This window comes from Monodon monoceros, unplaced genomic scaffold (genome assembly GCF_005190385.1).
Source record: "Monodon monoceros isolate NGI ecotype Baffin Bay Population unplaced genomic scaffold, NGI_Narwhal_1 Super_Scaffold_4, whole genome shotgun sequence".
NCBI classification, from domain to species: Eukaryota; Metazoa; Chordata; class Mammalia; order Artiodactyla; family Monodontidae; genus Monodon; species Monodon monoceros.
Window position 1 is genome coordinate 41395549 of NW_021703781.1, and position 13183 is coordinate 41408731.

The 13183-nt window shown below is 38.7% G+C and overlaps 1 protein-coding gene across 1 annotated transcript in view; it reads left to right on the top strand.

The window, feature by feature from the left end:
* The window catches only part of PCDH15 (protocadherin related 15), a 1088571-nt gene that overhangs the window by 769238 nt on the left and 306150 nt on the right, over window positions 1-13183 (top strand). Inside the window, exon 11 of the mRNA XM_029245143.1 lies at window positions 7494-7606. Coding sequence (XP_029100976.1) covers window positions 7494-7606 — 113 coding nt within the window. The remainder of the gene's footprint in view (window positions 1-7493; window positions 7607-13183) is intronic.

Genomic DNA, 13183 nt, shown 5'->3' on the forward strand with positions numbered 1-13183 from the left:
AATGGGAGTGTTTTCTTGATTTCACTTTCAGATTTTTCATCATTAGTGTATAGGAATGCCAGAGATTTCTGTGCATTAATTTTGTATCCTGCTACTTGTCCAAATCATTGATTAGCTCTAGTAGTTTTCTGGTAGTATCTTTAGGATTCTCTATGTATAGTATCATGTCATCTGCAAACAGTGACAGCTTTACTTCTTCTTTTCCGATTTGGATTCCTTTTATTTCCTTTTCTGCTCTGATTGCTGTGGCTAAAACTTCCAAAACTATGTTGAATAAGAGTGGTGAGAGTGAGCAACCTTGTCTTGTTCCTGATCTTACTAGAAATGCTTTCAGTTTTTCACCATTGAGGATGATGTTGGCTGTGGGTTTGTCATATATGGCCTTTATTATGTTGAGGAAAGTTCCCTCTATGCCTACTTTCTGCAGAGCTTTTATCATAAATGGGTGTTGAATTTTGTCAAAAGCTTTCTCTGCATCTATTGAGATGATCGTATGGTTTTTCTCCTTCAGTTTGTTAATATGGTGTATCACGTTGATTAATTTGCATATATTGAAGAATCCTTGCATTCCTGGAATAAACCCCACTTGATCATGGTGTATGATCCGTTTAATGTGCTGTTGGATTCTGTTTGCTAGTATTTTGTTGAGGATTTTTGCATCTATGTTCATCAGTGATATTGGCCTGTAGTTTTCTTTCTTTGTGACATCCTTGTCTGGTTTTGGTATCAGGGTGATGGTGGCCTTGTAGAATGAGTTTGGGAGTGTTCCTCCCTCTGCTATATTTTCAAAGCGTTTGAGAAGGATAGGTGTTAGGTCTTGTCTAAATGTTTGAAAGAATTTGCCTGTGAAGCCATCTGGTCCTGGGCTTTTGTTTGTTGGAAGATTTTTAATCACAGTTTCAATTTCAGTGCTTGTGATTGGTCTATTCATATTTTCTATTTCTTCCTGATTCAGTCTTGGCAGGTTGTGCATTTCTAAGAATCTGACCACTTCTTCCAGGTTGTCCATTTTATTGGCATAGAGTTGCTTGTAGTAATTTCTCATGATCTTTTGTATTTCTGCAGTGTCAGTTGTTACTTCTCCTTTTTCATTTCTAATTCTATTGATTTGAGTCTTCTCCCTGTTTTTCTTGATGAGTCTGGCTAATGGTTTATCAATTTTGTTTATCTTCTCAAAGAACTAGCTTTTAGTTTTATTGATCTTTGCTATTGTTTCCTTCATTTCTTTTTCATTTATTTCTGATCTCATTTTTATGATTTCTTTCCTTGTGCTAACTTTGGGGTTTTTTGTTCTTCTTTCTCTAATTGCTTGAGGTGCAAGGGTAGGTGGTTTATTTGAGATGTTTCCTGTTTCTTAAGGTAGCATTGTATTGCTATAAACTTCCCTCTTAGAACTGCTTTTGCTGCATCCCATAGATTTTGGGTCGTCGTGTCTCCATTGTCATTTGTTTCTAGGTATTTTTTAATTTCCTCTTTGATTTCTTCAGTGATCACTTCATTATTAAGTAGTGTATTGTTTAGCCTCCATGTGTTTGTATTTTTTACAGCTCTTTTCCTGTAATTGATATCTAGTCTCATAGCATTATGGTCGGAAAAGATACTTGGTACAATTTCAATTTTCTTAAATTTATCAAGGCTTGATTTGTGTCCCAAAATATGATCTATCCTGGAGAATGTTCCATGAGCACTTGAGAAAAATGTGTATTCTGTTGTTTTTGGATGGAATATCCTATAACTATCAATTAAGTCCATCTTGTTTAATGTATCATTTAAAGCTTGTGTTTCCTTATTTATTTTCATTTTGGATGATCTGTCCATTGGTGAAAGTGGGGTGTTAAAGCCCCCTACTGTGAGTGTGTTACTGTCGGTTTCCCCTTTTATGGCTGTTAGTATTTGCCTTATATATTGAGGTGCTCCTATGTTGGATGCGTAAATATTTATAATTGTTACATCTTCTTGGATCGATCCCTTGATCTTTATGTAGTGTCCTTCTTTGTCTCTTCTAATATTCTTTATTTTACAATCTATTTTGTCTGATATGAGAATTGCTACTCCAGTTTTCTTTTTGTTTCAATGTGCATGGAATATCTTTTTCCATCCCCTTACTTTCAGTCTGTATGTGTCTCTAGGTCTGAAGTGGGTCTCTTGTAGACAGCAAATATATGGGTCTTGTTTTTGTATCCATTCAGCCAATCTATGTCTTTTGGTGGGAGTATTTAGTCCATTTACATTTAAGGTAATTATCGATATGTATGTTCCTATTCCCATTTTCTTAATTGTTTTGGGTTCGTTATTGTAGGTCTTTTCCTTCTCTTGTGTTTCTTGCCTAGAGAAGTTCCTTTAGCATTTGTTGTAGAGCTGGTTTCGTGGTGTGAACTCTCTCAGCTTTTGCTTGTCTGTAAAGGTTTTAATTTGTCCATCAAATCTGAATGAAATCCTTGCTGGGTAGAGTAATCTTGGTTGCAGTTTTTTCTCCTTCAGCACTTTAAATATGTCCTGGCAGTCCCTTCTGACTTACAGAGTTTCACCTGTTAACCGTATGGGGATTCCCTTGTGTGTTATTTGTTGTTTTTCCCTTGCTGCTTTTAATATGTTTTCTTTGTATTTAATTTTTGACAGTTTGATTAATATGTGTCTTGACGTATTTCTCCTTGGATTTATCCTGTATGGGACTCTCTGTGCTTCCTGGAGTAGATTAACTATTGCCTTTCCCATGTTAGGGAAGTTTTCAACTATAATCTCTTCAAATATTTTCTCAGTCCCTTTCTTTTTCTCTTCTTCTTCTGGAACCCCTATAATTCGAATGTTGTTGTGTTTGATGTTGTCCCAGAGGTCTCTGAGACTGTCCTCAGTTCTTTTCATTCTTTTTTCTTTATTCTACTCTGCAGTAGTTATTTCCACTGTTTTATCTTCCAGGTCACTTATCCGTTCTTCTGCCTCAGTTATTCTGCTATTGATCCCATCTAGAGTATTTTTCATTTCATTTATTGTGTTGTTCATCGTTGTTTGTTTCATCTTTAGTTCTTCTAGGTCCTTGTTAAATGTTTCTTGCATTTTGTCTATTCTATTTCCAAGATTTTGGATCATCTTTACTATCATTCTGAATTCTTTTTCAGGTAGACTGCCTATTTCCTCTTCATTTGTTAGGTCTGGTGGGTTTTTATCTTGCTCCTTCATCTGCTGTGTGTTTTTCTGTCTTCTCATTTTGCTTATCTTACTGTGTTTGGGGTCTCCTTTTTGCAGGCTGCAGGTTCGTAGTTCCTGTTGTTTTTGGTGTCTATCTGCAGTGGCTAAGGTTGGTTCAGTGGGTTGTGTAGGCTTCCTGGTGGAGGGGACTAGTGCCTGTGTTCTGGTGGATGAGGCTGGATTTTGTCTTTCTGGTGGGCAGGTCCACGTCTGGTGGTGTGTTTTGGGGTGTCTGTGGACTTATTATGATTTTAGGCAGCCTCACTGCTAATGGGTGGGGTTTTGTTCCTGTCTTGCTAGTTGTTTGGCATAGGAAGTCCAGCACTGTAGCTTGCTGGTCGTTGAGTGAAGCTGGGTGCTGGTGTTGAGATGGAGATCTCTGGGAGATTTTTGCCGTTTGATATTATGTGGAGCTGGGAGGTCTCTTGTGGACCAGTGTCCTGAAGTTGGCTCTCCCACCTCAGAGCCAGAGCACTGACTCCTGGCTGCTGCACCAAGAGCCTTTCATCCACACGGCTCAGAATAAAAGGGAGAAAAAGTAGAAAGAAAGAATTAGTAGAAGTAGAAAGAAAGAAAGAAAGAAAGAAAGAAAGGAGGGAGTGAGGGAGGGAGGAAGGAAGTAAGGAGGGAAGGAAGGAAAAAAGAAGTTAAAGTAAGATAAAATATAATAAAGTTATTAAAATAAAAATATAATTATTAAGAGAAAAAAAAAACAGAACCCTAGGACAAATGGTGGAAGCAAAGCTACACAGACAAAATCTCACACAGAAGCATACACATACACCTCACAAAAAGAGGAAAAGGGGAAAAAATCATAAATCTTGCTCTGAAAGTCCACTTCCTTAATTTGGGATGATTCGTTGTCTATTCAGGTATTCCACAGATGCAGGGTACATCAAGTTGATTGTGGAGCTTTAATCTGCTGCTTCTGAGGCTGATGGGAGAGATTTCCCTTTCTCTTCTTTGTTCTCACAGCTCCCAGGGGCTCAGCTTTGGATTTGGCCCCGCCTCTGCGTGTAGGTCGCCGTAAGGCATCTGTTCTTCGCTCAGACAGGACGCTCAGACAGGACGGGGTTAAAGGAGCCGCTGATTCTGTGGCTCTGGCTCACTCAGGCCGAGGGGGAGGGAGGGGCACGGAGTGCGGGGCGGGCCTGCGGCGGCAGAGGCCTGCGTGACGTTGCACCAGCCTGAGGCGCGCTGTGCGTTCTCCCGGAGGAGTTGAGCCTTGCTCCCGGGACCCTGGCAGTGGCGGGCCGCACAGGCTCCCCGGAAGCAGGGTGTGGATAGTGACCTGTGCTCGCACACAGGCTTCTTGGTGGCGGCAGCGGCAGCCTTAGCGTCTCGTGCCCGTCTCTGGGGTTCGCGCTTTTAGCCGCGGCTCGCGCCCGTCTCTGGAGCTCCTTTAAGCAGCGCTCTTAATCCCCTCTCCTGGCGCAGCAGGAAACAAAGAGGTAAGAAAAAGTCTCTTGCCTCTTCGGCAGGTACAGACTTTTCCCCGGACTCCCTCCCGGCTAGCCGTGGCGTAATAACCCCCTGCAGGCTGTGTTCACGCCGCCAACCCCAGTCCTCTCCCTGCGCTCCAACCGAAGCCGGAGCCTCTGCTCACAGCCCCGCCCGCTGTGGCGGGGGAGCAGACAAGCCTCTCGGGCTGGTGAGTGCCGGTCGGCACCGATCCTCTGTGCGGGAATCTCTCCGCTTTGCCCCCCGCACCCCTGTTGCTGTGCTCTCCTCTGCGGCTCCGAAGCTTTTCCCCTCCGCCACCCGCAGTCTCTGCCCGCGAAGGGGCTTCCTGGTGTTTGGAAAACTTTCCTCGTTCACAGCTGCCTCCCACTGGTGCAGGTCCCGTCCCTATCCTTTTGTCTCTGTTTATTCTTTTTTCTTTTGCCCTACCCAGGTAGGTGGGCGGTTTCTTGCCTTTTGGGAGGTCTGAGGTTTTCTCCCAATGTTCAGTAGGTATTCTGTAGGAGTTGTTTCACGTGTAGATGTATTTCTGTTGTATCTGTGGGGAGGAAGGTGATCTCCGCATCTTACTCTTCCGCCATCTTAACCTGTTCCAAGAGGTTTGATATTTTTTCCTCAATCCTACTTTGGGGATCACCACAGTAAACAATAAGTAAAAATTGTATTTAGCTAACTGGGAGAGTAAAGTGGCATTTATTTCATGTAAAGTTCATTTCAGTGATTATAAGTAAATGGGATGTTAGAAGATTTAGGAGGCTATCACAGTGGTAGAAGAATGAAATGACAAGACTTTGAATGAACAAACACTGTGTAAGTGAAAACCATGGAGAGAATGACAGACAAGGAAGAATCATTTGGAAAATATATGCAGAGTTGTATTAGAGGAATAAGGAGATTTGAACCAGTATAGTGAGAAAAATGGTGGGATCATTAGCAAAAATTCAGTTCATGGATTTTGGCATCCACCTTGGACCATTGCTAACTGAGCAAGAGAGAAATAGAATCTCCGTGTGGTTTTGAGTTTTTCTTCTTATGTATAAAGGTGAATATCTTTGTGTGCGGTCAAGAGTCATCTGCCTTTCTCTTTCTGTGAACCATCTGTTCATTCTCTATCCCAAAACTTTTTAAAAAATATATCGCTGATCTTTTACTTTTCTAATTTGAAAATGTACGTATGTTAGGGATATGAGCCTTTGTCTCTGACGTAAATACAAATATTTCCCTAGTTTGTCACCTGCAGTTTTACTTTGTTTATTGTGTTTTGCCATGCAATTTGTAATGCCATTAAATTTATCACCCTTTTTCCTTATTAATTCTTTATTTTGAGCCATAGGTAGGAAAGTTATGCCCACTCTCACATTAGAATAGAATTCATCCATGTTTTCATCTATTACTAGCTCTTGTGTTGTTTTATTGCTTATTGTGCATCAATGTCTTATCCATTTGGGGTTTACTCTAGTATATTGTATGAAGAATAGACACAATTTTATCATTTTCTGTCTTTCCTATTCGGTTAATGTTCCTATTCAAAAATCCATTTTCCATTATTATTTTGAGACGACTCCTTTATCATAAGCTCAATTTTCAAATGCAATTTTGACTATTTCTGGATTTTTTTTTTTTTTTTTTTGCGGTGCGCGCGCCTCTCACTGTTGTGGCCTCTGCTGTTGCGGAGCACAGGCTCCGGTCGCAGAGGCTCAGAGGCCATGGCCCACGGGCCTAACCGCTCCCCGGCATGTCTGATCTTCCCGGACCGGGGCACGAACCCGTGTCCCCTGCATCGGCAGGTGGACTCTCAACCACTGCGCCACCAGGGAAGCCCTAATTTCTGGATTTTAAAGTCTATTTTACTGGCATACATTTTCTCCCCTCACATAATGCCCAGGAGGATTTTCTTTCTTGTCTCATAGTTGAAGCAAAACAGTATAGCAATTAACACATTTTTGGATATTTTTGGCGTCTGTCAACCTAGATTTGAATGTAAGTTCTGTCTGACATTGTCTCTTTGACTTTGGACAAATTACTTAATATTGCAAATCTCCTAAGTTCTCCTGTGTAAAATGGGAATGATTTACAGAGTTATCAATGATTACTTATATAAAGCATTTAGTACAGTGTAGGATTCAATAATTGGCAGCCGTATTATTTTATTCTTATCATTATTGTTATGCTAAATGCATATATTCCACAGTTATATGATTTGACTTCCACTTTATCTTCACTTTGGAAAAAAAGAATGTTGTAGTATACAAAGGAAAATGATACAATTCAAGGAAATTTCAACTCACTAAAATGGCTGCATTTAAGAAATATCCTCTCTAGACACTGAGTAATTCAAAATATTTTATTTATTTCATATGATTGATTTATTTAGCTGAATACTTATCTTAAGAAAAAATATTTGCCCAGCTAGAACAGGATATTCTTATTTTAATTTCCAAGCAACTTGGTACAAATTACTAGTCATTGTCACAAGATATGGTGAAAGACGATGTAGATTATAATTAAGATTTATGTACCACTAAAATACAATTTTATAATTCAAAATTTGTTCTCAATACACTTTATATCTCTTTTATGTGATGAAGTTTCAAATTAATTAAAGCACTCACTTAATAAAAGATATTTGGAAAATCATCCAAACAGGTATTTTCACCCTCTTACTCATAAACTAATGAATGATATACCACATTTGCATCTGCTTTCCCTAGACTGTATAATTTTGAAACTTAATTTACTAATAAAATTATGATTTTGTTCCTCAGTTAATGAAGGGAAATAGATATAGCAAATACACATATTACTTATTTTTCTCAATTAAGTGCTGAAATATCAATGTCTTTCAGGGACTCCTGAGGATTACCCACGATTTTTTCATATGCATCCAAGGACTGCAGAACTTAGTCTCCTGGAGCCAGTAAATAGAGACTTTCACCAGAAGTTTGATTTGGTTATTAAGGTAAATTTAACTAATTGCTTAACGTTCTTGGGTTTATAAATATAGCTAATGTTCTAATGTTCTTGTGTTTATCAGTGAATACTCTAGAGGCTACTGTAGGGACTTTTAAGCTATAAAAATTAAAATTAATTTGAACTGCAATTAGCCAATTTTTCTTTAAAAAGGTGAAGTGCAACAGTTCTAACACATTATCTGTGTTGCTTTTCTTTAACATAACTTTTTATATTACAGTGCTATTCAAATACTGATATTTTTATATGTAATAAATGCCTTGGTCAAATGTATGTAATTCTACATAGTATAATTTATTACATCTTCTAACGTTTAGTTTAGGTTTTGTTTTCTGTTTGTTTGTTTGTTTTTTACCAAGTGGATTTAATTTTTGACCACAAAAGCTTAACCAATGAATGTATTTAAAAAGTGCCTGGGGCTTCCCTGGTGGCGCAGTGGTTGGGAGTCCGCCTGCCGATGCAGGGGACACAGGTTTGTGCCCCGGTCCGGGAGGATCCCACATGCCGTGGAGCAGCTGGGCCTGTGAGCCATGGCCGCTGAGCCTGCGCGTCCGGAGCCTGTGCTCCACAACGGGAGAGGCCAGTGCAGTGAGAGGCCCGCGTACCGCAAAAAAAAAAAAAAAGAGTGCCTGGATTTATATATATTTTCATTTTAATAATGTGTTATGTTTTTAAATGTTATTGCTTTTTCAAAACTAAAACAAAAAGATCTTGCTTGTCCAGAAATTATTTTAGTATATGTTTCATTATTTATTTTGAAAAATGATCTTCAACCACAAAATTTTTCAAATCTAAGGGAATCCATTTGGCATTACAATTTTGATTTAATAATATATAATATATTGTAATAAAATCATTACAAAGGTATTGTGGAAACCCAGATGATCTATCCGTTAATTCTTAGAGACTTTACTGAGAAGGTAAGATTTGAGCTGAGCAGTGAAAGAAGAGTATGAATTTACCAATTAGAGATCGAGGCTAGGAGAAAAGCATTTGAAGTAAAAGAACAGAAATAAGCAAGGACACACAGTATGTCTAGTGTGTATTGTCTGACTTTTTCATATCTAAACATGCAACAAATAGATATAGATATGCAGCCCTATGGCATTTTTTTTTAAATTTAGAAGTGTTAAAAGAAAAAGAAGTAAGGTAAAGAAGCTTACTGAGCATGTACATTGTACAAGGTATTTTATGTATATTTTATAGCCACAACCTTAGTACTTAGTACTATGCTTACGGGTACAAATGTCAAAACTAAAGTTCAGATAGGGTAAGTGATTGAATCAGAGTTACATCACTAATAAGCAGCAGAATTGAAATTCAAATTTAAGTTTATCTAAGCTAAAGCCATACTTATTTCACTTCACCAAGATGCATTTCCTTAGAAATGGTTTTCTGGTTTAATTATCTGTCAGTGCAACTGCAAACAATAATACGTCGATACATTTAATTTTAGCTCAAATTAGGACATATTTTGTTAGCACCGATTATGTTATACACACTAGATTCTGTATTTATTTATTGTTTCTTTGCCCTTGAAGAATGGGTAGTCTAGAAGGGGAAAGAATCACGTAAGCTGATAAATCAAATACAACACATCAACTGCTAAGAGGAAGGCAATGTAAAAGCTCTAACGAAGCACAGATTAAGGACATTTAAATTAATCTGGGACTCAGGGAAAATTTTCTGGGGATTATCCCAAGCTCAGTGTTGTATTGGATGGCTTTGGCTAATGAATGAAAGCAGGAAATACGTTGGACCATTAGGAAGAACAGAAGCAAAAGCTTGGAGGCATGATGTACCAGGTTACGAGCAGTTAACAGGGAAATGAGGTATAGAGCCAGACCCTGGAGAGAGCCTTATGTTCGACTGCAATTTCCTTGGATTTCATTCAGTAGGGGTTTGGGAGTCATTCAACAAAGAAAGGCTCTTTCTACCATTTATGTAAAATAGTCACGCATGAGATTCATCTTGCACGGTTTTATTTTAATTATCATTGGACTATATAAAACTCCAAAATGTGTTTCCATCGTCTCCTGTGGATCTACCTGGAGCCCTGTGGTGCTACACTCTGTGGGAGTTAAGAAACTTGACAAAGCACTGTTTCCAAACTGCCCCACTTGAAATCTGAAATCAGTTATTTTTCTTTATTATCAAAGTCAGTTGTCCTGGTGTACCCAGGTATAGTGAAATTCAGTCTATCAGTTATAGAAACAAAAATCAATTGGGACAAGCCACAGATAATTTTTTTTGTTTTAATAACACTTTATATTATTAATGGAAGTTTTTACCGACATTATTAGATTCAAATTATTGTGTTTTGTGTGCAGTCAAGGGGATAATAAGCAAAGGTATCAATCTGTAAGAATAATAATGTGCCACTTGCTTGAATGTTAGCTGAATATTGTGTCTTTGTATAAGGATCCATTGAAGTGCTACAATCTGGTAGTTCTCTGCAGTAAGTCTTTCAAATTCTTCCCTTTTTCTTATTTTAATAGTGCTTCATTTTTCATTGGCCATAATTTTTTTTATTGGACTTGATCCCAATTTCTGTTTTGGAAGCTAAGGAAAAATAAAATACAATGAAGTATCCTCTTTTAGACTTTGAAGAAGAATTCTGCTTTAAAAAGCTGTATGCACATTTAACAGCTGGTGTCACAAATTAGAAATTTATCATCTTCATTTTATCTATTTCTGCCAGTTATTTACTAAGTATACTGACAAAAATGTGAAGGTGAAACTAGGAAGGCAAAATGGAGTAGTTCACCAACTTTAGAATATTAAAGGATTAAAACACATCTAATTAAAAGAGAAAAGGGTGTTCCATTTCAAAACACTATTCCAAATTTTACATAATTTCAATCATTTAAGCACACTTTAAAATGAAACACACATTTTGAATAAGAATCATAGCCAGTCCTGGGTTTGGCCAGGACAGTTCATGTTTATGCCTGTTGTCCTTGTGTAATTATTTATAACACATCTTTCACCCTCAAAAATGTCCCAGTTTGGATGAAAGTTTATGTGATCACCATAGTTATACAGCAAAAAACAATTATGCAATAGAAATATGAAAGCAGATTTTAGATTCTAGATGATGATGAATTAGTTCATGCATGGAGTGTTTCTAACAAAGTCCAGAACATTCATCTTCATTATTAGAAGTGCAGTATTTTTAAAAAAATATTAATAACTTATATATTTATACTCTGGGCATCTAATACAAGCATTAAATGGATAAATTATCAATAATTCACTGTCAGTTGCTCAAACATAATTTTTTTGTCTAAATCTCACTTTTTAAAAAATTTATTTCTTTTATTTATTTATTTTTGGTGGCATAGGGTCTTCATTGCTGCGTGCGGGCTACTCCTTGTTGCAGTGCATGTGCTTCTCATTGCGGTGGCTTCTTTTGTTGCGGAGCATGGGCTCTAGGCACACGGGCTTCCGTAGTTGTGGCTTGAGGGCTCAGCAGTTGTGGCTTGCAGGCTCTAGAGCACAGACTCAGTAGTTGTGGCACACAGGATTAGTTGCTCCGCGGCATGTGGGATCTTCCTGGACCAGGGCTCGAACCTGTGGCCCCTGCATTGGCAGGCGGATTCTTAACCACTGTACCACCAGGGAAGTACCTGTCTAAATCTCTTTAATTAACAACTAATAGCAAGGGTCACAATGATACCACAAATATCACTGTATCATGGTCCCTCTGATTTTCATGTTGTTGTTCATTGACCTACTTATACTGCCTAGCAGGCTGACCTTTAACATCTTTTCTTTCCACATAATGGGCATAATTAACCCTAAGCTCTCATCAGTCACCCTGCATACTTTTCTCTGCCAGCCATACTCAACCACTTGCACTGCCTTAAACTCACCATGCTCTTTCTAGCCTCCAGGCATTTGCTGTTCTTCCTGAATCATTCCTCCTTTTTTTTTTTAATCAACAGTCTAATTCACACTGATATTTCATTGATGCTTTGTATGCTAAGACAGACAGTTCCTCTGGAAAGGCATGACCACTGATCGGAAGCCCTTCCTTGCATCCTACTAGTCCCTATCGTGGCTTTGATCATTCTATATAGAATTTGCCTGTTTATTTTCCCCTGACCTTTATAGGAGGGAGGGCAGATTGTAATATATTTCTTCAACATTGTGGCCCAAGCCCATAAGCCTATCCACGTACAATGTATAAAAGTGCTCAAGGGCTTCCCTGGCGGCATAGTGGTTGAGAGTCCGCCTGCCGACGCAGGGGACACGGGTTCGTGCCCCGGTCCGGGAAGATCCCACATGCCACGGAGCGGCTGGGCCCGTGAGCCATGGCCGCTGAGCCTGCGCGTCCGGAGCCTGTGCTCCGCAATAGGAGAGGCCACAACAGTGAGAGGCCTGCGTACCGCAAAAAAAAAAAAAAAAAAATGCTCAATACATATTTCTTGTAATGGCTTTCTCCCTGGCACAGTAAATCTTTTAAGGCTGCTGGATTTGGGTACTGCATCTTCATTTCATTTAAATACATATATTTGAAAGTGCCTGTATTTGATAGAATTTTATCCTGCCTCTGTGCAAGGAACTTGTCGAATAAATTCAATCCCTGGAAAAAAGCCATACCTATATTAAGACAGTTTAAAGCTATTTATGACTGTATTTAAACAAACAAACAAAAAATTCTCCTTCTAAGGAAAATATTTTACACAGACAGTGAGCCACAGAATTGAAACTGGTGAGCTTGAATAGTAGAGTTAATTTGCCATTTCTCCTGGCGAGTTACTTTGCTTTAGTAATCTGAGAGTCACAGGACAACAGTGTGCAAGAAATGATTGAGGCCTACAAGAACAGTGACTACAGCCCTTGATCCTACACATGAATCTCTAATGCCACAACCCTAGAAAATATTTGGCCTCTATTTGAATAATGGTATCAATTTTACTTTACTGCTTAGGAATTCAGTGGGTAACTAGGATTCACTATCTTTAAGCCATGTGACATTTCCTAGTTTTCAATTTGCCAAATCCTTTCTGAGTGCCTATAAAGTGCCTGATATTTTGCTTGGTGTTGAGGAGACAGAAATGTATGAAAGCTCTGCCTCAAGGAAGAGGTATGGAAAGTATGGAAATTGTACTTTTAGACATATTTCCCTTCCGATTTCTACATCTGTATTTCCAAGTACTGGCTGAATAACTACTCCTAGTATTTTCCAATTGCATCAAATTAACATAGTAAAGTATATACATCTGTTTGAAACCTCGGCTTCTTTCTTTCAATTAATAATATTACAATCAGCTTGTCACCCAAGTTAGGAGTTCCCAGTTCTTCTGAGACACCAGCTCCTGTATGGCCCTATCCATTCACTTTTCAAGTCCTATCCAGATACATCTGGAGTTTCTCTTGAATGTCTCCCCCAACTCTCCATGCCCACTGCAGTTCTCTAGGTTTCATCCTCAAGCCCCATCATCTCACACAAGTGATCTCTAAGATTTTAGCCTCTTTTTCATGCATCCTGTCCATCTCCCCACATTGCCAATAGATATTGCTAACACAAAAAAATAGATCATGCTGCTCCATATTGCCT